Source organism: Hyperolius riggenbachi, chromosome 1, assembly GCF_040937935.1.
Source record: "Hyperolius riggenbachi isolate aHypRig1 chromosome 1, aHypRig1.pri, whole genome shotgun sequence".
Lineage (NCBI taxonomy): Eukaryota > Metazoa > Chordata > Amphibia > Anura > Hyperoliidae > Hyperolius > Hyperolius riggenbachi.
Window position 1 is genome coordinate 237973069 of NC_090646.1, and position 22052 is coordinate 237995120.

Here is a 22052-nt window from a genome sequence, read left to right on the forward strand (position 1 = left end):
GGGGAATGAGGTGTGTATGTATGGGGTTATACAGTCGATAGGGGGGTATGGGGTTATACAGTCCGTAGGGGGTATCATGTTCCTCTCAGTTGGTGGCAGTGAGTGATATGTCGGGCTGCTATTTGCAGGTTTTTTTTTTTCCTCTTCTTGCGCTCTCGCGCTCTCATTCCTTCCTTCCTTCCTGACATTAACATATTAGTCTATAAGTTAATTTTTTTTCTTATAAAACAAGACAATTTAAAAAGTGTTTTTATTTGGGTAACTATAGGGTAGGAATGTAATGAGTTAAAACGTATGTATAACTATATATGTATGTATGTATGTATAAGTGCATTTTACTTTTTGGCCACAAGATGGCACTGCACTTGCCTGCAGAGTAAACTGTACTCGGAAGTAGTTAGTTTACAGTTTACTGAAACTGAATGAAATGCTGGTGTCAGCTTGATGCCAGCTTTTCATTCATCGTGGGGACAGCGATCTGGTGGACGGGAACAAGCTACTGTATTCCCAGTCCGTGATCAACTTAGTGACAATTGTGAGCAGCGAGGTAAACCACGGGGGTACGTGTATTTACTCCCTGGTTTGAAGCAGTGTGCAGGGGGGCGTAAATATACGATGCAGGGGTTAATTTATGTAGCAACCTATGAAATTTATATCGACAGGCACCCCTTATAATAATAAAAAAAAATCCAGTAAATATTTGGACTTTTATTTCTTCCATTCTTCTCTATTACACAGCCTGAATAAGAACAACACTAAAACGGCAATAGGGATTCCACTAAAAAAAACTGCAAAATGCATACAAACTGACATTACCTCCAGGTACACGCAGATCTTAAACTGATCGGTAAATTATGTGCTAACATGCCCCCTAATTTCCATGAGAATAGCTATTTTTGGTAAATTACCTCCATGAGGTAAAACACGACTAAAACCTACCAGAATTGCGAAAAGTCATTACCTCATGAGGTAAATTACCTCACATGAGAGAATTTGTTTGATAACCCTACCAGAATTGAGGCCACTGCATGTATTCTTTTTTTGGATCAAAGAGTTCACTTCCTGATGTCACAAAGTGTACAAAAACGCAATCGCTCGGCAAAACCGATTAGAAAAGTGGTTCACAAAAAAGCGCACGCAATTGCCGGGAGTCAGAAATAAAATCGCCTCAAACGCGGACGGACACGAAAACTGAACGCAATGTGAACAAGGCATAGAAAAGAATCTGTGGAAATCCATGGGCGTTTTCCATGGACCCTGCTACAGTGCCTGCTGAAAACTGGTTTAGACTTGCAGTCTGTATTGCCTGAATTTACTTTAGGGTTACTTTTACTGTTCTGGAATGAACTTTGCCCAACTAAGCATTTCATGTTTATTTTTAATTTGTAATTTTTTTTTTTTTATTTTTTTTTTTTTTACCATTAACTTTTACATGGTACAATTCTTGTGGGAGAGCTGGCAGGCACTCGGGAAAAGCTGTGATTAACTGGCAAAAAACACCCAGTAAACCATGTGCTCAAGACATATAGCATCGTAGATGCAAGCAAACTGGAAGACAAGGAAAGTCTGGCACTATGGTTTAATCGTGCAGCAGGTGACATAAAAGTGATGTAACATGCATTCAATTTGCAGCATGTGTGGCTGGATATGCATCAAAAAACATCACAATGTGCACACCTCAGATGAAGCTTGGCAGCCGCCTAGCGAAACGGTCGTAAGGACCGTGCACCTTCTTGGCGCCCACACCTGCTACCTCCTCCACACCCAGGTACAGCGCAACACATTGTGATGGTTTTTGATACCTATCCAGCCACACATGCTGCAAATTGAATGTATGTTACATCACTTTTATGTCACCTGCTGCACGATTAAACCATAGTGCCAGACTTTCCTTGTCTTCCAGTTAACTTATACATGGTAAAGGGTTAACATTTATTGCTGGACACACCTTTGAATAAACAAACTGAGATGAAATAAAGGAGGGGTGTGACCTGATTGAGTACAAAATAGACCTAATTCAAGTTGCATACAAAAAACTTTATTATTTATATTATCTATCCAAAATATTAAAACCTAGAACATCCATCTAACAGCCCACCACCCACAAGAACCCAACCAGCTCCACCCCGAACCCCCCATCTTGAGGCTACCCTTCCACAATTGTCCAATATTCCTCAATCATGTGCACATGAACAGTGTTACTGGCTGCGCAGCCTCTATTTGTAGAGCAAACGGGACTGTAATAATTTGATGTATTGATAAATCAATCTTGAAATGACCCTGAGAAGAAACAATCAGGGCCATCTGCTGTCAGTCTTATTAGGTTCCAGTGGAATTCTCCACTTACATTTAATGCCTGTAGGCAGACTTGCAGCACCAGCAAAGATCACAAACGGATGATATCACCACATCACAGAAGTTTGCATGCATAGCACAAACTGTATACATATGCTAGCTCAGCAGAGTGAACCAGATTCCTCATATCTCCATAGCTTGACAGCGCCACAGCCAAACAGATAGCCCCACAGATGGTGGTTAGCAGCAAACACAGCGATGCAAATTGGTCAGCCAAGCAGAGGGCAAAGCATGTAAAGCAGCAGTTCATCATGCATCAATGTAGCATGGCATATGCAGATCGTGTCATGGCAGGATGCAAAAGTGCAAGTTCATGCGTAGATAGCATTGACAATTTTCATGCAGCCATATGTTTGATTGCTCCGTGATAACAGCACCTGTGCCCAGTGGGCTCTTACTATGTCCTTGGATATGCAGGTCCAGTGGCTTGTGGCGAGTGGGAATCCTTCGGCTGAGCAAAGCGAATTGAATAAACTGTAAGGCCCCATTCACACTTATAAACACAAAACGTGGGAGATTTTTTCCGGCGTTTTGCAAAAGTGATTTTTCCACGATTTCACGTGGAAAAATCACTGAACACTGGCGCTTTTGCCGCGATCGCATTTAGCGCTTCTATAGCACTGAAAGGCGATCGCCGGGAAATCGCCTGAAAATGGTGCAGACGCATTTGCGTTTTTGGGCGATTTGCGGTGATTAGAATTCAGAATTTAAAACGCTAAACGCTACACAACCGCTGGCAAATTGGTTACACTTTTTTTTAAAATCTCTCCCGAAAAAGCTCATGGAATCGCTTACAAACCGCTCATACAAAACGCTAGCGATTGCTTTAGCGTTTCTGCCTCAATGTTAAAGTATAGGAAAGTGGAAAACCGATCTGGAAAAACGGTAGATCAGGGCAGTTTTCCAAGCATTTTTGTTACAGAAGCAGTTCAGTAACAGCTTTACTGTAACAATATATGAAATTTGCTACACAAAAACACTCCAAAAAACGCTAGGCTTGTTTACAAAACGTCTCTAAACATGCCTTGCTCCTTAAAGCGGTATTGTCACCATAAAAAATCAAATTTCAACAGCAACTGGTCTGCGTGTATTAAGTGATAAAGATGCTAATCCTGCATTCAAAACTTTTTCTGCTGTTATGGTTTGGAGTTATGACATACTTTAGGAGCACTAGCCCTCGTGCCAAAGCGTTGAATGCTGGGAGTTCTTTTTATCTATAATCCTCCTCTTCCATTTATTTCCCTGCCTAGCTCCTTATCAGAAACATCCTCTCAGTGGCGTAGCTAAGGAGCTGTGGGCCCCGATGCAAGTTTTACAATGGGGCCCCCAAGCACTCTATACATAACAATTGATACGGCACACCAAAACCTGCCAAGGACAACCCCAGTGTCAGAGGTGCAAAAAGAGGATGGGGAGCAGTTTGTTAATTACCACTATTCAAAGTATCTATAGAAGTGATTATTATGAGCACAGGACCAATAGAGAGCTAATACTGCAGTTGAGGGAGGGCCCCTCAGGAGCCCCTCTGGCCCAAGGGCCCTGATGCGGTCGCTACCTCTGCAACCCCTATTGCTACGCCCCTGCATCCTCTGATTACTTGTGTTTACAAGCAAGGCTGAGGTGACTCAGTGATTGGATGTGTAAACAAAAAGACAGTGAAGTTGCTAGTATACATCAGTGGGAGCGTCTGAAGACTCTGGGAGGAGGGCAGCTAATGAATACACAATGAGCAAGAGAAGGGAGGGGGGAAAAACAAGTCAGGGAGGATATGATGTCAGCATTAGCTTGGCAAAATGGCCACTGCCTAGAATATGATTTTCTGCTTTTCCTTTATAAAATTCACAGGGATCCTTACGTGGATAGCACAATACATCTGTTATGCAAGTAGGTGTGTGTGTTTGTGTGTGTGTCAAACTGCTTGACCGATTTGAACAAAACTTGGTATACAGATCCCTTACTACCTGGGATGATGTGTTCTGGGGGTCTCTGTTTCCCCCCCCCCTGCCCACGCGGGCGGAGCTACAAACAGCAAATCCGATTTCACCCATTCAAGTCAATAGAAAAAATGTCAAAGGCTGCCATTATCACCGTAATCAAGCCAGAGTCCCCACACATGGCACAGTTGGTGACTGAGGCTACAAATCCAGGAAAAGTGGGCGGAGCATAAAACAGCCAATCAAATTTCAGCCATTCATTTTTAAATGGGAAAATGTAAACTGCAGCCATTCTTAGACTGTTAATCGCAGGGGTCTCAAACTTGACACAGCTGGTCACTAGGTGAATGTGATGAAGATTCAAGAAAGTGGGTGGAGCCTACAACAGCCAATCAAAATTCACCTATTGATTTTCAAGGGGAATATTTAAACTGCTGCTATTTTTACTGTTAATGGCAGAGGCTTCAAACTTGCTACAGTTGGTCATTGGGTGACTGGGGTTCACTAAAGGGGCAGGGCCACATACAGCCAATAAGATTACCTTGGTGGATAAACTGCTTCTATTAACACATTTTTGATGCCAGGAACCTGAAAGCTCACAAACTTGGTCATTGAGTGACTGTGTGTCCAGGTTACAAAAAGTGGGCGGAGCCAAAACCTTTTACTGGGAAAATATAAACTGCAGCCATTCTTACACAGTTAATGGCAGGGTTCTCAAACTTTGCACAGTTGGTCACTGGGTGAATGAGATTAAGATTTTGGAAGGTGTGTGGAGCCTACAACAGCCAATAAAAATTCACCTTTTGATTTTTCAAAGGGAATATTTAGGCTGCTACCATTCTCTTATACTGTTAATAGCAGATGCCTCAAACCTGGTACAGTTGGTCACTGGGTGACACGAGTTCAAATTCAGAAAGGGGGCGGAGCCACAAACAGCCAGATTTGTTTATTTTTCAATGGGAATATACAAAGTATTGATACCAAGGGCCCCAAAGCTGATAAACTTGATAATTGAGTGACTGTCGAGGTTAGAAAAAGTGGGCGGTGCCAATTTTTTTTTTTTTTTTTTTATGCCAGGGTTCCCAAACTTTACACAATTGGCCACTGGGTGACTGGGATGAATATTCAGAAATGTGGGTGGAGCCTAAAACAGCCAATCAAAATGTACCTATTGATTATCAAGGGGAATATTTACATTGTATCATGTTTGAGGCCTCTGCCATTAACAGTGTAAGAATTGTAGCAATCAGCCATTTAGGTGACTGGGGTCCAAATTCACTAAAGGGGTGGAGCCACAAACAGCCAATCAGATTTGTTAGATTGATTTCAGCCATTCTGTTATTGGCAGGGTTCTCAAACGTGACACAGTTGGCCACTGGGTGACTGGGACTAATCAGGAAAGTGGGTTGAGCCTACAGCAGCCAATCAAAATGTACCTTTTGATTTTCAAGGGGAATATTTACATTGCTTCCATTCTTACACTCTTAATGGCAGAGGCCTAAAATCTGCTACAGTCAGTCACTTGGAGACTGGGGTTTAAATTCTGAAGGGAGTGGGCCAAAAACAGCCGATCAGATTTGTTTAATTTCAATGGTAAAATGCAACTTACTGATGCCAAGGACCCCAAAGCTCATAAACTTGGTCATTAAGTGACCATGTCAAGATTCTAAATAGTGGGTGGAGCCAAAAACTTTTTACATGGGAAAATGTAAACTGCAGCTTTTCTTACACTGTAAATGGCAGGGTTCTCAAACTTCACACAGGTGGGCACTGGGTGACGACTAGGATTAATATTTGGAAAAGTAGATGGAGCCTACAAGAGCCAATCAAAATTCACCTGTTGATTTTCACGGGGAGTATTGAAACTACAGCCATTCTTACACTGTTAATGGCAGAGGCCTCAAACCTGCTACAGTCGGTCGTTAAGTGTCTGGGGTTCAAATTCAGTAAAGGGGCGGAGCCAAAAACAGCCAGATTTCTTTGCTGGATAAACTGCTTCTATTAGCACAAATTTTGATGCCAGGAACCCAAAAGCTCACAAACTTGGTCATTGAGTGACTGTGTGTCAGGCCTGGAACCCACTGAAATCCGCAAACGCAAAACGCAACCGCTAGCGTTTTGCCTGAGCGGTTTGCAAGCGGATTCATGCGAGTTTTCGGTCGCGTTTTGCAACAGTGTATTTTTTTCCTCAGCGGTTGTGTAGCGTTTTGCGTTTTTATCCTGATTGGTCCTGTGAATTTTAATTTTGTTAGTGTGCTGAACCGCAAAACTCTAGCAAAACCGCTCAGTTTAGGTTTTGCTGAGCGTTTCTGCTAGCGTTTCAATACTTTACATTGAAGCGCTAACGCTCCCAAAATGCTGCAGGTCCTGCGTTTGCGTTTCTGGCAAACGCTCCTGTGGAAGTTGCCCCATCCTTGAACATCAGCTGAGCGTTTTGGCAAAACGCTAGCGTATCGCAGCGCTACCAAAATGCTAAAAAAAAACGCTCTTGTGGGTTCCAGCCCTCAAGGTTACAAAAAGTAAATTTCACTGGGAAAATGTAAACTGCAGCCCTTCTTACACGGTTTATGGCAGGGTTCCCAAACTTTGCCCAGATGGTCACTGGGTGACTGAGATTAATATTCAGGGAAGTGGGTGGGGCCTATAATAGCCAATCAAAATTCACCTGTTGATTTTCAAGTGTAATATATCAATTGCTGCCTTTTTTACACTGTTAATAGCAGATGCCTCAAACCTGCTACACTTGGTCATTGGGTGACTGGGGTTCAAATGCTGGAGAGGGGGTGAAGCCACAAATAGCCAATCTGTTTGTTTAATTTCTATGGGAATATACAAATGATTGATGCCAAGGACCCCCAAAGCTTACAAACTTGGTCAGTGAGTGTTTGTGCGTTTAGGGTTAGAAAAAGTGAGCGGAGCCAACACCAGTCAAATACATACACGGGCAACGCCGGGTCATCAGTGGGTGGAGACAAATACAAATTTCACTGGGAAAATGTAAACTGCAGCCATTCTTACACTGTTAATGGCAGGGATTTTAAACGTTGCACAATTGGTGACTGGGATTAATCAGAAAAGTGGGTGGAGCCTACAAAAGTGAATCAAACTTCACCTATTGCTTTTCAAGGGGAATATTGCTACCATTCTTGCACTGTTAATGGCACAGGCCTCAAACCTGGTACAGTTGGTTATTGGGTGACTGGGGTTCAAATTCAGAAAAGGGTGTGGAGCTACAAACAGCCAATCAGATTTTCTCATTTCAATGCAAATTGATACCAAAGACCGCAAAGCTCACAAACTTGGTCATTGAGTAATTGTGTTTGGAGCCAACACCAGCCAAATACATACCCGAGCAACGCCGGGCAATCAGCTAGTCTACTTATATATGTTTTTTTTTTTTGTTTTTTTGTTTTTGTTTTTTTTTATTTCTAGCTTTAGCATGGGTGTCGCTTGTTCTTTAAAGAACATCCGAGGTGAAAATAAACTGATGAGAAAAATTATTTGTCCTCCTTCGCCTAAAAATGACTTTTAGATATCCCACTTTTTTTTTTTTTTTTTTTTTTTTTTTTTTTTTTTTTTTATATTTAAATCTGTTTTTAAGGGCTGTGTGTGTTGGTTTTTGTTTTTTTTTTCCTCCTGTTTTTCATTGTCTCTGCTCAATGACCCCTTCCTTGAACTATGCCAGAGCTCAAATCTATGATCTATTGACCCTTTATCTCTTTCCTGCTCTCTGAAGCCATTTACTGACAGGAAAGTGTTTGTATGGCTGTAATTATCAGTGGGGGTAATGCTATAGTCTGACCCAGTCCCGACCCGGACCGAAACTGTCACTCACCTGATTAACTCTTTCAGGCATATAAAGGAAAAAAGTAACACAGCCTAGTTATTTGTGTGCTTGGCACGATACATACACGTCTTTTGTCACATGTCACCTCGATTGTGCTTTTAATAGAGATGTGCAAATCTATTATAATATTTTTTTTTTCCCCTTGTTTTCTATGCAGTTTCCAGTTGGTCGTGTCCATAGACTATTGAAAAATCGAACAATTAATCACGGGCGAGTTGGTGGAACTGCTGCAGTGTACACAGCTGCCATTCTGGAGTATCTTACTGCTGAGGTACAGTTTCAATTTAACATAAACGGGTGATAATTCTGGATGCTACTTTTTGGACTTGGAGCACACCTCTGGTGTACATAATGTCAGATATACCACTGCTGAAAAGGTATAAAGCCGTGGCACATAGTCCACTAGTAAGATTAAACAGAGCCATGTATCGGCTTGCAGAGAAAGGCCACCTGCCAGGTAAGGTAAGAAGGACAACCAAAGTCTGTTCTGTATAACTGCCCTCCCAAAAGTGCCAATGGCAGAGCTGCTGTAGCAGAGCACAATTATGTAGTCTAGCATCGGGTCATCTCCTCTTTTGTCACTGAAGCCTAATTCCAGACAGAAGTATTCCTCTATAGGCTCCCAACGCATGTCATGTGACCTCAAGAGCCTATAGTTATGAAGCCTATAGTAAGTTATGAAGATGGGTTAAGCAAAAGAATACTCACAAGTCTGGGTTACCACAAAGGCAACCAATGTATAGGCAGGTGGGGAGCACAAACCCGACCCCCACTTGGGTTAAAGGAACCCTGAGCTGTGAATAAAAATTAAATTTGGACTTGCCTGGGGCTTCCTCGTAGCCTGTAAGGTCCTCCTGGTCCCTGTCGTGGTCCTAGCTCCAGTAATCCTGCGGCTTTGGCTGGAGTCTCCCGTGCACGCCCCCGTGCATCATCACAGTAGCTAGTGCAAGCCCTGCGCATGTGCGGTTCAGTCTTAGAAAACCACGCATGTGCAAGACTGTTAGGCTGGCCAGTGGGGTGACGCGTGGCGGGATTAGTTGGGAAGGGACCAAGAGCACACTGGGGGACCTCGCAGGCTACAGAGGGGCTGAAGGAAGCTCCAGGTAAGTCCAAATTTCATTTTTATTCACAGCTCAGGGTCCCTTTAAGAAGTTGCTCTCTGTAGTAGCTGGAAATATTGGAAATATATTATAAAATAAAAACAGTTTAAGCACAGAAGCTCTAAAAGACCTAAATACAGCTGCTCTCATTGCCTGAAGATAGATGGATAGATATAGGTATATGTATTTATGTGTCTATCTATCTTCAGGCAATGAGAGCAACTGTATTCAGGTCCTTTAGAGCTTCTGTGCTTAAACTGTATTTAGTTTTTTTTTTTTTTTTTTTTTTTTTCCCCAAGGTACTGGAGTTGGCGGGCAATGCTTCTAAAGATCTGAAGGTCAAGCGTATTAGTCCACGCCATTTGCAGCTTGCCATCAGGGGTGATGAGGAACTGGATGCCCTTATTAAAGCTACAATTGCTGGTGGTGGTGAGTATAATGGCCTCCAATCAGAATTTAAAATGTCTAGTAACGGCTAAGTACATTTGCACATTTGACACAGATTTGTTGCTAAAATCAACATAGTGATACACGCAATACTTAATGTTGATATTGTGGCAGTGGCTCGGACCCTTAACCACTTTACCCCCGCGCGTACATATTTCTCCGCCCCTTTTTCCATCCTTTAAAAACCAGGGACGGAGAAACACGTACTTTCCGCGTTCCCGACGCTGCCCGCGCTCCCGCTCGTAAACACGCCGCCCGCCGCTAGTAAACACGCCGCCGCCCGCTCGCCCAGAGATCAATGAACGGGAAAATCCATTCCCGTTCGTTGATCTAAGCCCCGCAATGATCAGCTGCTCTCCTATGGGCAGCTCGATCATTGTGAGAAAAAACTCACGTGTCCAGCCTCCTTATTCTTCCTCCAAGCTTCCGGAAGGAAGCTTGGAGGTCGCATTAAAACAAAAAGTTACTGTGGCCATCTTGTGGCCAAATAGTAAACTACACCCTACACATTTTTAACATACAAATAAATGACTTTTACACATAAAATTAACTCATTACCTCCCACACTCCCCATTTTTTTTTTTTTTTTGTAATTAAAAAAAAATTAAAAAATTTACAATTAAAAAAAATACATAAATAGTTACCTTAGGGACTGAACTTTTTAAATATTTATGTCAAGAGGGTATAACACTGTTACTTTATAAAGTATGGGCTTGTAATTAGGGATGGACGCAAAACTGAAAAAAATGCACCTTTATTTCCAAATAAAATATTGGCGCCAAACATTGTGATAGGGACATAATTTAAATGGTTTTATAACCGGGACAAAAGGGCAAATACGTTTCATGGGTTTTAATTACAGTAGCATGCATTATTTAAAAACTATAATGGCCGAAAACTGAAAAATATTTTTTTCCCCACATTTTTCCTATTTTCCCATTAAAACACATTTAGCAAAAAATAATTCTTGGCATAATGTCCCACCTAAAGAAAGCCTAATTGGTGGCGAAAAAAACAAGATATAGTTCATTTCATTGCGATAAGTAATAATAAAGTTATAGACGAATGAATGGAAGGAGCGCTGAAAGGTGAAAATTGCTCTGGTGCTCAGGGGGTAAAACCCCTCAGTGGTGAAGTGGTTAATATAAAGGTCACGACAAAAAAATATATATTTTTTTTTTTTCACAGGGGTTTAAAATGATGCAATGATCTCTGTGGTATTGTGATTTCCTGTATTCACTCTGTGTTCCTCTCTGTTCTAAGTAAGCTGCATTGCCTGATGTGTAAGTGACATGCAGTAGTTGTCCACATACAGTAGCTGTGTGCTGTAATGAACTGCACTAAGCTAGTGGTGGATAGAGATGTCGCGAACCTCCGATTTTCGGTTCGCGAACCTCCGCGAAAAGTTCGGTTCGCGAACCGCAATAGACTTCAATGGGGATGCGAACTTCAAAATTTTCAAAAATTTCTACTGGCTGGAATAATGTTAGAATACATGTTTCCAGGGTTCTAATACCTCCCTCCTCCCTCCACCCTTCTACCTATTCCCTCCTACCGGAGGGAGGAGGGTCTCATCTGCCAGGGAATTCCAGTATTTCAAAAGCCAGCTTATATACCGTGGCTGGGGATTGAACCCCAGGTATCAGTGTATGGTAGGTAACTAACATATCCATTATACCACCAACACTTCTAGCTGAAGCTAGCCTAGCATGTACAATTTTTATGCTCAGTTCAAAAGAAAAATACCATTTATATCACACTTTTCTCCTGGCGGACTCAAAGCGCCAGAGCTGCAGCCACTAGGGCACGCTCTATAGGTAGTAGCAGTGTTAGGAAGACTTGCCTAAGTTCTCCTACTGAATAGGTGCTGGCTTACTCAACAGACAGAGCCAAGATTTGAACCCTGGTCGAGGCAGAGCCCTTAACCATTACACCATCCAGCTACTGCTTAAAGATATGTAGCCAGGCATGGCCTTGCCAACACTACATGCTGAAGCCAGCCTAGCATGTACCATTTATGCTCAATCCATTTATGTGCAAAAATACAATTCCGCGGAAAGCGGTGACCATCCCTACTAGAGAAAGAGAGAGATGAATCTACCTGGGGTTCTCTTTGGACAACTGTTGAACACGAAAGGCAAGGTCATGCTACATATCCTTAAGCAGTGGCTGGATGGTGCTACATATCCTTAAGCAGTGGCTGGGTATAACGGTTAAGGGCTCTGCCTCTGACACAGGAGACCAGGGTTCGAATCGCAGCTCTGTCTGCTCAGTAAGCCAGCACCTATTCAGTAGGAGACCTTAGGCAAGTCTTCCTAACACTGCTACTGCCTATAGAGCGTGCCCTAGTGGCTGCAGCTCTGGTGCTTTGAGTCCGCCAGGAGAAAAGTGTGATATAAATGTTGTTGTTCTTTTGGGCTGAGCATAAATTGTACATGCTAGGCTAGCTTCAGCTAGCTTTAGCTAGAAGTGTTGGTGGTATAATGGATATGTTAGTTACCTACCATACACTGATACCTGGGTTCAATCCCCAGCCACGGTATATAAGCTGGTATTTGAAATACTGGAATTCCCTGGCAGATGAGACCCTCCTCTCTCCGGTAGGAGGGAATAGGTAGAAGGGTAGGAGGGAGGTGGGTAGCAGCTGTCCCTTAACTAATTAGTGTAGGCAGACAAGTGAGTCAAATGGTATAAGGACCTTGCTTGGAGGAGGGAGGGGGGGGGCGGGCCTCCAGCAGTGAGAGCAGTGTGTTTGGCAATAATGTGCCCGCTGACTGTGATGTAGAGGGTCAAAGTTTTGCTCAATAGAGCTTTATGGGGCGAATCGAACTTCCGCAAAAGTTCGCCTGGTGCAGGCGAACGCGAACCACCAAAGTTCGCCTGGAACTGTTCACAGGTGAACCGTTCGCGACATCTCTAGTGGTGGAGGCGTTCAACCCATATTCCCTCCAAATTCCAAGCAAAGGAGACTTGGTTACGCTACTGATATTCCCCAGATTTTTTTTTTTTTTTTATAATTTAGCCAGATAATTGATCAGTGTATGGCAACCATTTTGAGCTCTATATAAGTTTTTTTTTTTTTTTTTTTTTTTTTTTTTTTTTTTTTTTTTTTTTTAAGCAATCCTGAAGCTAAAAAAAAAAAAAAACAATCCACTTACCTGGGGCTTCCTCCAGCCCGTGGCAGGCAGGACGTGCCCTCGACGCCGCTCCGGAGGCTCCCGGTCTTCTCCGGTGGCTCACCTGGCCAGGCCGGCTTCCTGGTCGGGCTTTTCCTTGCGCTTCAACGTGCATCTCACGCGGCCGTGCTGACGTCATCGGACGTCCAATGGACTGTACTGCGCAGGCGCAGTAGAGCCTGGAGGACGTCCGCTGATGTCAGTGAGACGCATGTTGGAGCACACAAGAGCCCGACCTGGAAGCCGGCCTGGCGAGCCACCGGAGAAGACCGGGAGCCTCGAGCGGCGTCGAGGGCACATCCTGCCTCCCATGGGCTGGAAGAAGGCCCCAGGTAAGTGGATTAGTGGTGTTTGTTTGTTTGTTTGTTTTTTTACACCTCCCTGAACCTTCCCTCTAAAGGCTACCAGATTCTTATTTACTCCTGATGAATCTTCTGAGTTACTTAAAGCAGTATATTCTACGGAACAAATTAAAGAGGCTGTTACAGAGATTACCCCTCAGGATCAGGTGTTTCCCATTCATAAAACCCTACAGGAAATTACCTCCCAATGGCAAAATCATGAAAGACCCTTATTTATACCTAAATTGGCAAAAAGAAAGTATCCTTTTGCTCAAACAGAAATTGATAAATCTACTAAATGTCCAAAACTTGATGCATCCTTGTCTAAGTATTCTAAAGACTCTTGACTTATCCTTTGAGGATGCTGGTGTCCTCAAGGATGTGATGGATAAAGTTGATTCCCTCCTTAAAAAGGCATGGGAATCAGCTGCTTTTGATTTTATCCCAGCTATTTCAGCCAACTGCATTTCTCATAACCTTAAAATATGGATGGACAACCTTGTTGACCAAATTTCTAAGGGAGTTCCGCTCAAGGATTATGCAGCCTCCCTTCCGGTGGCTCTTAACCGGTTCAGCGTCGAAAATCTCATGCATCTGAGCAACGTTCACCTCCCATTCATTCGCCTATAACTTTATTGCTACTTATCACAATGAATTGATCTATATCGTTTTTTCCGCCACTAATTAGGCTTTCTTTGGGTGCTACATTTTGCTAAGAAGAATTATTTTTTTATAAATAAATTTTAACAGGAAGATAAAGGAGAAAAAAATCATTATTTCTCAGTTTTTGGCCATTATAGTTTGAAATTAATATAAGCCACCGTAATTAAAACTTATGTATTTTATTTGCCCATCTATCCCGGTTATTACACCGTTTAAACGATGTCCCTATCACAATTTATGGTGCCGATATTTTATTTAGAAATAAAGGTGCATTTTTTTTTTAATTTGCGTCCATCACTATTTATAAGCTTATAATTTTAAATAATAACCTATTCTCTTGACATGCATATTTAAAAAGTTCAGACCCTTGGGTAACTTTTTTTTTTTAATTTAAAAAAAAAATGTATGTGGATATTTTTTTGGTGTGGGAGGGAAACTGCTAATTTTAAATGTAAAATAATACATTTTTAATTAAAAAAAAAATAAAAAAAAAATTATGTGGGTGCAGTTTACTATTTGGCCACAGTGAAAGTCCTGGATGCGAACTATCTCACATTCAGGAACTAAAATGCTGGGGAGAAGTTTCCTGGGGGCAGAAATACCGCACTCTCTGGAGAGAAAGCGTCGGTATTTCTGCGGGGAAGTTAGATCGGTGAATGGGAATTCTATTCCCATTCACTGATCGGGGGGCTAGCGGTGGGAGCGCGCACCAGCCGGCGGCAGCAGCAGTGCCTATCTGGACGAGGAAGCTCGTCCAGATAGGCCGAACTGGTTAAAGCAGTTGCCTTTTTGGCTGATGCTGTTACATAAGTTATAACATATTCTGGTTTTGGCGCGGACTACGGCACTTATTAATTCGGCCAGACGCGCAGTGTGGTTGAAAACTTGGGAAGGAGATCAAACATCGCCAACCCCCCCCCCCCCTCCGCCCGCTGACACCCGTGATGCTCTTCGGTGCTTCCATTGTCTTTGCATAGCTCTTCCCAGGCATTTCCTTTTGTCTGCACTTTGTGAAAACCCTAATGTGTAAAGTACATGGTGGTTTGCTCCTGTTCGTTCTCCAGCCTAGAGCAGATTACCTTGCTTCACCCACCTCTGACTTCTGCTGAAAAATGGTTCATTTGTGCCCAGCCCTGCAGCTATAGTTTCCATCTCCCGTATGCATTAGGGTTATCAGGGGCAAACCTAGGATTCCTGAAAGGTCTCCCTCCGCCACACACAATACAGTATAATATGGTAGGACCAGGGGCATAGCAATCGCCATAGCAACCATAGCGGTTGCTATGGGGCTAGAGCCCTATGTCACTGGGCCCGCAGCAGGATGCCCCGCTAGGACCTGGAGGGGTTGCAGCATGAGGGGAGAGCTTGGTAGCACCTTGGGCTCTCCCCTCTGCGCTCCCCTCCAGCATTAGTGTGGTTATGCATACTTTCTGTGCGCTTCACGTTTCTCCCTCTAGTGTCTGATGCTACTTCCTGTTTATACAGGAAGTTGCATCAGAAGCGAGAGGAGCATCCGTGGAGCGCACGGAAGGTATGTATCTGCCGCCGCCTGCATAACCACACTATTTAATGCTGGAGGGGAGAGCCCGAGGTGAGGGAGGGAGGGCCTGTCACCCCTCCTGACCAATGTGCCACCAAGCTCTCCCCTCATGCTGCGACCCCCTCCAGCCCCCAAAAACAGCCCTGAGCGGGCCCGGGGGGAGGGGCAGCCTAACCTGGGGGGTGCCGCCTGTCGCTCACTACCTTAACCTGGGGGGTGCCGCCTGTCGCTCACTACCTTAACCTGGGGGGTGCCGCCTGTCGCTCACTACCTTAACCTGGGGGGTGCCGCCTGTCGCTCACTACCTTAACCTGGGGGGTGCCGCCTGTCGCTCACCCCCTTAACCTGGGGGGGTGCCGCCTGTCGCTCACTACCTTTAACCTGGGGGGTGCCGCCTGTCGCTCACTACCTTAACCTGGGGGGTGCCGCCTGTCGCTCACTACCTTAACCTGGGGGGTGCCGCCTGTCGTTAACTACCTTAACCTGGGGGGTGCCGCCTGTCGCTCACTACCTTAACCTGGGGGGTGCCGCCTGTCGCTCACTACCTTAACCTGGGGGGTGCCGCCTGTCACTCACTACCCTTAACCTGGGGAGGTGCCGCCTGTCGCTCACTAACCTGGGGGGGTGCCGCCTGTCGCTCACTAACCTGGGGGGGTGCCGCCTGTCGCTCACTAACCTGGGGGGGTGCCGCCTGTCGCTCACTAACCTGGGGGGGTGCCGCCTGTCGCTCACTAACCTGGCCGGGTGCCGCCTGTCGCTCACTAACCTGGCCGGGTGCCGCCTGTCGCTCACTACCCTAACCTGGGGGGGTGCAGACTGTCGCTCACTACCTTAACCTCCGTGCAGCGGGGGATCACTTCCGCATTGAGGCATGGCTAATGGCCGCAGCCCTGCCTCACGCGCGTCTGTCAGCGCGTATCTCCACCTCTCTCCCCCGCCCTCTCAGCCTTCCTTCGCTGAGAGGGGTGGGGAGAGGCGGCGATGCGCCGCTGATAGTCGGCGCTGAGAGGCAGGGCTGCAGCCGTAGATTTTGCGGGGGGGGGGGGGGGGGTTGGGGGGTAAGGGACCCCCATTTAGCCGCGGGATAGCTGCGTTTTAGCAGGAGCACACATGCCCCTGCTGAATATAAGCACTGAAGTGAGATTTCTTCTCGCTTCAGTGTCTCTTTAAAAGCCAGCTTACATACCTTGGCCAGGAATTGAACCCAGGTCTCGAGAGGGAGAGCTCATTTTTCTCTTGGGTATATCACAATGGTACATGCTAGGCTGGCTTCAGCATGTAGTGCTGGTGGTGGACCAGCGGTTAAGAGAGCTGACTACCAAGCACTCAGACCTGGGTTCAATTCCTGGCCAAGACCTGGGTTCAACTCCCGGCCAAGGTATGTAAGCTGGCTCTTAAAAGCCTACAATTCCCTGGAAGATGAGACCCTCCGGGAGGAGGGGGAGTTAAGTAATAACAATTAGCTAGGAACAAGCCTATAAGAGCCTAACTAAACTCTTTTGGTGTCTTAACTTGAGCCTGTCCCCAGACCCTGCACCGGCCCTGCGTTTGCCTGTGATTTATAAAAGCCATGTGTACCTCTAATCGCCCCGCACTATGTAGAGTATTGAGGCTACCCATTCTGATAAAAGCAGCAGATTTCTGGCAGCACTACAGGACAATTACTTGACTCAAATGGTAACTGAACCAACTAGGGGGAATGCGTTACTGGATCTGATAATTTCTAATAGACCAGATAATGTGTCAAATGTGCAGGTTCAAGAACATTTGGGAAATAGTGATCACAACATAACGTTTGATCTGGTGACTGATAGGCCACGGGGCAGCGGGACCACTAAAACTATGAATTTTAGAAAAGCAAAGTTAAATCAAATTAGGCAGGCACTAAGTTTGGTGAACTGGGATAATGTTAATACAAGGGGAGGACACGGAAGGGAAATGGCAAGGTTTTAAGCCCCGTCTACACGGGGAGATGTTGAGGCGATCCGGCGGCTCTATTAGCCGCCGGATTGCCTTTTCCGCGTCCCCGCGCGCCCGCTGCGTCCCCCGCATTCGATTCCCCGCCGGCGCCGCTTATCTTCCGCTCGATTCCCTGCCATTGTCCCCTCGCGGGGAGCGAGCAGGGAATCGGCAGAAGCAAGATCCGTCCTGTCGGTTCGATTGATAAGGAGCATCGCGGCCGCATCTACGCGTGTAGATGCGGCTTAAAACTTATACTCAATCAATATTGTAGTATGTATATCCCATATGGAAACAAAATATCGAGGAATAAAAAAAAGGCCTCTATGGATGAATAGAAAGGTTAAAGATAAAATGAAGAGGAAAAAGAATGCCTATAAGGTCCTAAAACAGGAGGGGACCGAGGCTGCACTAAGCAATTATAAGGAGTGCAATAAAAATTGTAAAAAAAAAAATTAGGCTGGCAAAGATCGAAGCTGAAAATCAAATCGCTAGGGATATCAAATCTAACCCAAAACATTTTTACAAGTATATCAACTCTTTAAAAAAAAAAAAAAAAAAAAAGTTGACTGTATAGAACTCCTAAAGGATGAGGGTGGGAACCCAATGGTGGATGACCAAGGTAAGGCAGAGTTATTAAATGCTTTCTTTGCTTCTGTCTTCACAAATCAAACAGCACTGTTACAAATTACAGAGGCAGAAGAGTCTCAATCTTCTAACTGTAATATTAAATACTTAACGCAGGAAGAAGTGAAGGCAAGACTAAATAAATTAAAAAATAGACAAGGCACCTGGCCCGGATAGCATGCATCCTTGGGTCTAAGGGATTTAAGTTCAGTTATAGATAAGATAAAGGGGTTTATCTTTTGTGACTCTCTTGCAACTGGCAGAGTCCCAGTGGATTGGCGTACAGCCCACGTTTTTCCCATTATTTAAGAAGGGCAAAAAATCAGATCCAGGAAATTATAGACCTGTAAGCTTAACATTAGTTGTATGCAAACTATTTGAGGGGTTACTAAGAGATACTATTAGGCCCGGTTCACATTAGCGGTGGCTATCCGGAATCGCCGTGCCGGAGCCGCACCGCATGCGGAACGGACGAAACGGACGCACGGCATAGCAATTTAAGTCTATGCCACCGTTCACATGCGTCCGTTTCGTCCGGACCGGATCCGGACTCCGGCGTCCGTTCCAACATGCGCTATTTTTTTGGTCCGGCTCCTCCGGCAGCCGTATCCGGGGCGGAGCCGGACTGCACCATCCGGCCAATACAAATCAATGAGAACCGGATAGCGCACAACACACTGGCTAAAAATCCGGATGTTCTACCCCACTTCCTATGAGGATTGTTGCGGCGATATTGGATCGGGGACACATGGGCAAGCATTTTGGAGTGGAGCAGCACGAGCTGGAGATGTTGGCAGCATGTTGGAGGTGGAGGTGAGTGCTAAACAGCGGAGGGCCTGATTCCACAGGTCCCCCTTCTGCTGACCTCCCAGACCCCAACATTTTTTTTTGTTTTTTACGTAACTTTTGCCAAACGGATCCGGATCGCATCCTGATGAACACCTGATGCAACCTGGCCGGATACGGATCGGATCCGGATCAGAACCGTACGGTTCCGGTCCGGATCCGGTCAGGTCATCCGGTCCGTTTGGGAGACAACCGCAAGTGTGAACGGGGCCTTACATGACTTCATAGTAGAAAATCTTATTTCTCAGCATCAACATGATTTACTAAAGACAGGTCCTATTTGACTAACCTGCTCAGCTTTTATGAGGTAGTGAATGCTAATATGGATATTGGGAATGCTGTAGATGTGATATACTTGGACTTTGCAAAGGCCTTCGACACTGTTCCCCACAAAAGTCTGGTGCAAGAGTTGAGGGTGCAAGGACTGGGAAAGAGTCTGTGTGCATGGATAGGGAACTGGCTAATGGACAGAAAACAAAGAGTTGAGGTCAATGGATCGTACTCAAAATGGGAGACTGTTAGCAGTGGGGTACCACAGGGGTCTGTTCTGGGTCCAGTGCTCTTCAATTTATTAATGACCTAGTAGATGCAGTAGTGAGCAATGTTGCTATTTTTGCAGATGATACAAAATTGTGCAGAATCATCAACTCTCAGGAAGATAGTGTCATATTGCAACAGGATCTGGATAGGATGGCTATATGGGCACATACATGGCAGATGAAATTCAATGTAGAAAAAAATGTAAAGTCATGCATTTTGGTCGTACCAATGGTCTAGCACCATACAAAATAAATGGGATACAGTTGGGGACATCAAACTTGGAGAAGGCCTTAGGAGTACTCATCGACAACAAGTTAAATAATCGTACTCAATGCCAAGCCGCAGCTAAAGCTAACAACATTTTGGGATGCACTAAAAGGGAAATAAAAACTTGAGATGCTAGCATAATATTGCCCCTGGTTAACTCTTTAGTAAGGCCACATCTGGAATATGGAATTCAGTTATAAGCACCAAATTACAAAAAAGATATTGCAGTTTTAGAGCAGGTGCAGAGACGAGCAACAAAATTGATACGTGGGATGGAAGGTCTCGCTTACCAAGAAAGGTTAGATAAACTGGGTTTATTTAGTCTAGAGAAAAGACGTCTTAGAGGGGATCTAATTAACATGTATAAATACATCAGAGGGCAATATAATAGCTTGGCGGATGAGCTTTTTGTCCCTAGGCCTTCTCAAAGGACTAGAGGACATGATCTGTGCATGGAGGAAAACCGTTTTAGCCATTTATTTAGGAAAGGGTTCTTTACAGTAAGAGTGATTAAAATGTGGAATGCATTGCCTCAGGAAGTCGTTATGGCAAACTCTTTACCTGCATTTAAAGGGGGCTTAGATGCTTTCCTTGCGTTGAAAGGCATCCATGGCTACAATTACTAGGTAATGCCTAATGATGATGATCCAGGGATTTTATCTAATTGCCATCTGGAGTCTGGAAGGAATTTTTTTTCCCTTTTGGAGCTAATTGGACCATGCCTTGTAAGTGTTTTTTTTTCGCCTTCCTCTGGATCAACAGGGATATTTCAGGGAGCAGGCTGGTGTTGTACTTTATACTGGTTGAACTCGATGGACGTATGTCTTTTTTTTTTAAACCAAAATAACTATGTAACATTTCTCATTGCACTTTTATTCCGTGCAGCTGAAAGTATTCATTTATATTTTTCCATATCCTGTTGATGACTTTATTTGGAGGGGGGGGGGGTTGTTTGGTCAGTAGCTTTGGTAGAAAGTGTATACGGTGCAGTCAAGAGAAATTGGGGGTGGGAGCCATTTTGCTGATGCAGCCATGGAAGTGGCTGTGCATCCAGGAACCTTGCTCCCTTTACCTCTCCTACTCTTTCACATTTGGGCCCATCTACATGTCTGATGCAACATACTCTCCTGCCCCCTGCCCTACCACTGATGCAGAGGGCATGGGACTTGAGTCCTTCAATGGAATGGCTGTTTCCTTACATGCTGCATGTGACATCACATATACCTACTGCCCAAGGCTGGATGGTGTAATGGTTAAGGGCTCTGCCTCTGACACAGGAGACCAGGGTTCAAATCTCAGCTCTGTCTATTCAATAAGCCAGCACCTATTCAGTAGGAGGCCTTAGGCAAGTCTCCCTAACACTGCTGCTGCCTATAGAGCACCCCCTAGTGGCTGCAGCTCTGGCGCTTTGAGTCCGCCAGGAGAGAAGCGCGATATAAATGTTGTTTGTCTTGTCTTTGGGGTTGCGAAAGGGACAGAGGGAGCCACAGAGTGACCACAAGCGCACTGTAAGTTGGAAGGCATTCCGTTACAGAACGACTTGTATAATAGTTTTGTACTAAAGTGGAGTAATCCTTTGAATCCCCTTAACCTGGTATAAAAAAAAAAAATCCCTGATCACACCAGATTTCTGAATGTCTCTGTGCAGCCTTGATATAGAAGATTTATAACCTTTTTGTTATAGTCTTACAGTTTTTCATTTATTTCCAGGTGTCATTCCTCACATTCACAAGTCGCTAATTGGAAAGAAAGGACAACAGAACAGTATATAGTCTTCGTCCAAACTGGATAATCACTTTTACTTTTTTTTTTTTTTTTTTCCCCCTGACATTTTGTTCTTCTTACAGCAGCCAGGACTACTAAATTGAATTGTAAACCATGCTTATGTTTTGGCTTCAGAAAAGCCAGTCTTGAATGATTGCTGCTTTTAACCTTTTTTAAAATATGAAGATGTTTACTGTGCCAGTAGAAGTATAATGGAAAGGATCACATTGCTTGAAATTGATTAAATAAACTTTCGTGAATGCAACATGATTAAACTTTTTAAAATGATGGTCACTTGCTAGTGGAATACTGCTTTGCACTCATTCACATAATCACAAAATGTACCTGAGACCGTGTGTGTGTTTGCAAAAGTATTTGGCCCCCTTGAAGTTTTCCACATTTTGTCATATTACTGCCACAAACCTGAATCAATTTGAATCAATGTGGAAAACTTCAAGGGGGCCGAGTGTATGTGTATGTGACACAGGAGGAATCCAGTGACACCTGGAGCTGCTCACTCCTGCTGCCACACCCTTAGTTCCCCACTGCACAGATATGGGAGGGGGGGGGGGTTGTAGAAACAAGCTTTGTGGCAGTGTTTTTGGTTGAAGCGATCCACCAGGCCAATTGCTGCCTGGGGCATTGG

The 22052-nt window shown here is 44.5% G+C and overlaps 1 protein-coding gene across 1 annotated transcript in view; it reads left to right on the forward strand.

The window, feature by feature from the left end:
* LOC137570317 (histone H2A.Z-like) overlaps positions 1–21624 on the forward strand; it is a 34143-nt gene extending 12519 nt beyond the window's left edge. Inside the window, exons 4-7 of the mRNA XM_068278989.1 lie at positions 452–547; positions 8294–8407; positions 9536–9665; positions 21353–21624. Of these exons, the coding sequence (XP_068135090.1) occupies positions 452–547; positions 8294–8407; positions 9536–9665; positions 21353–21414 (402 nt within the window). The 3' untranslated portion in view covers positions 21415–21624. The remainder of the gene's footprint in view (positions 1–451; positions 548–8293; positions 8408–9535; positions 9666–21352) is intronic.
* Positions 21625–22052: the final 428 nt, after the last annotated feature.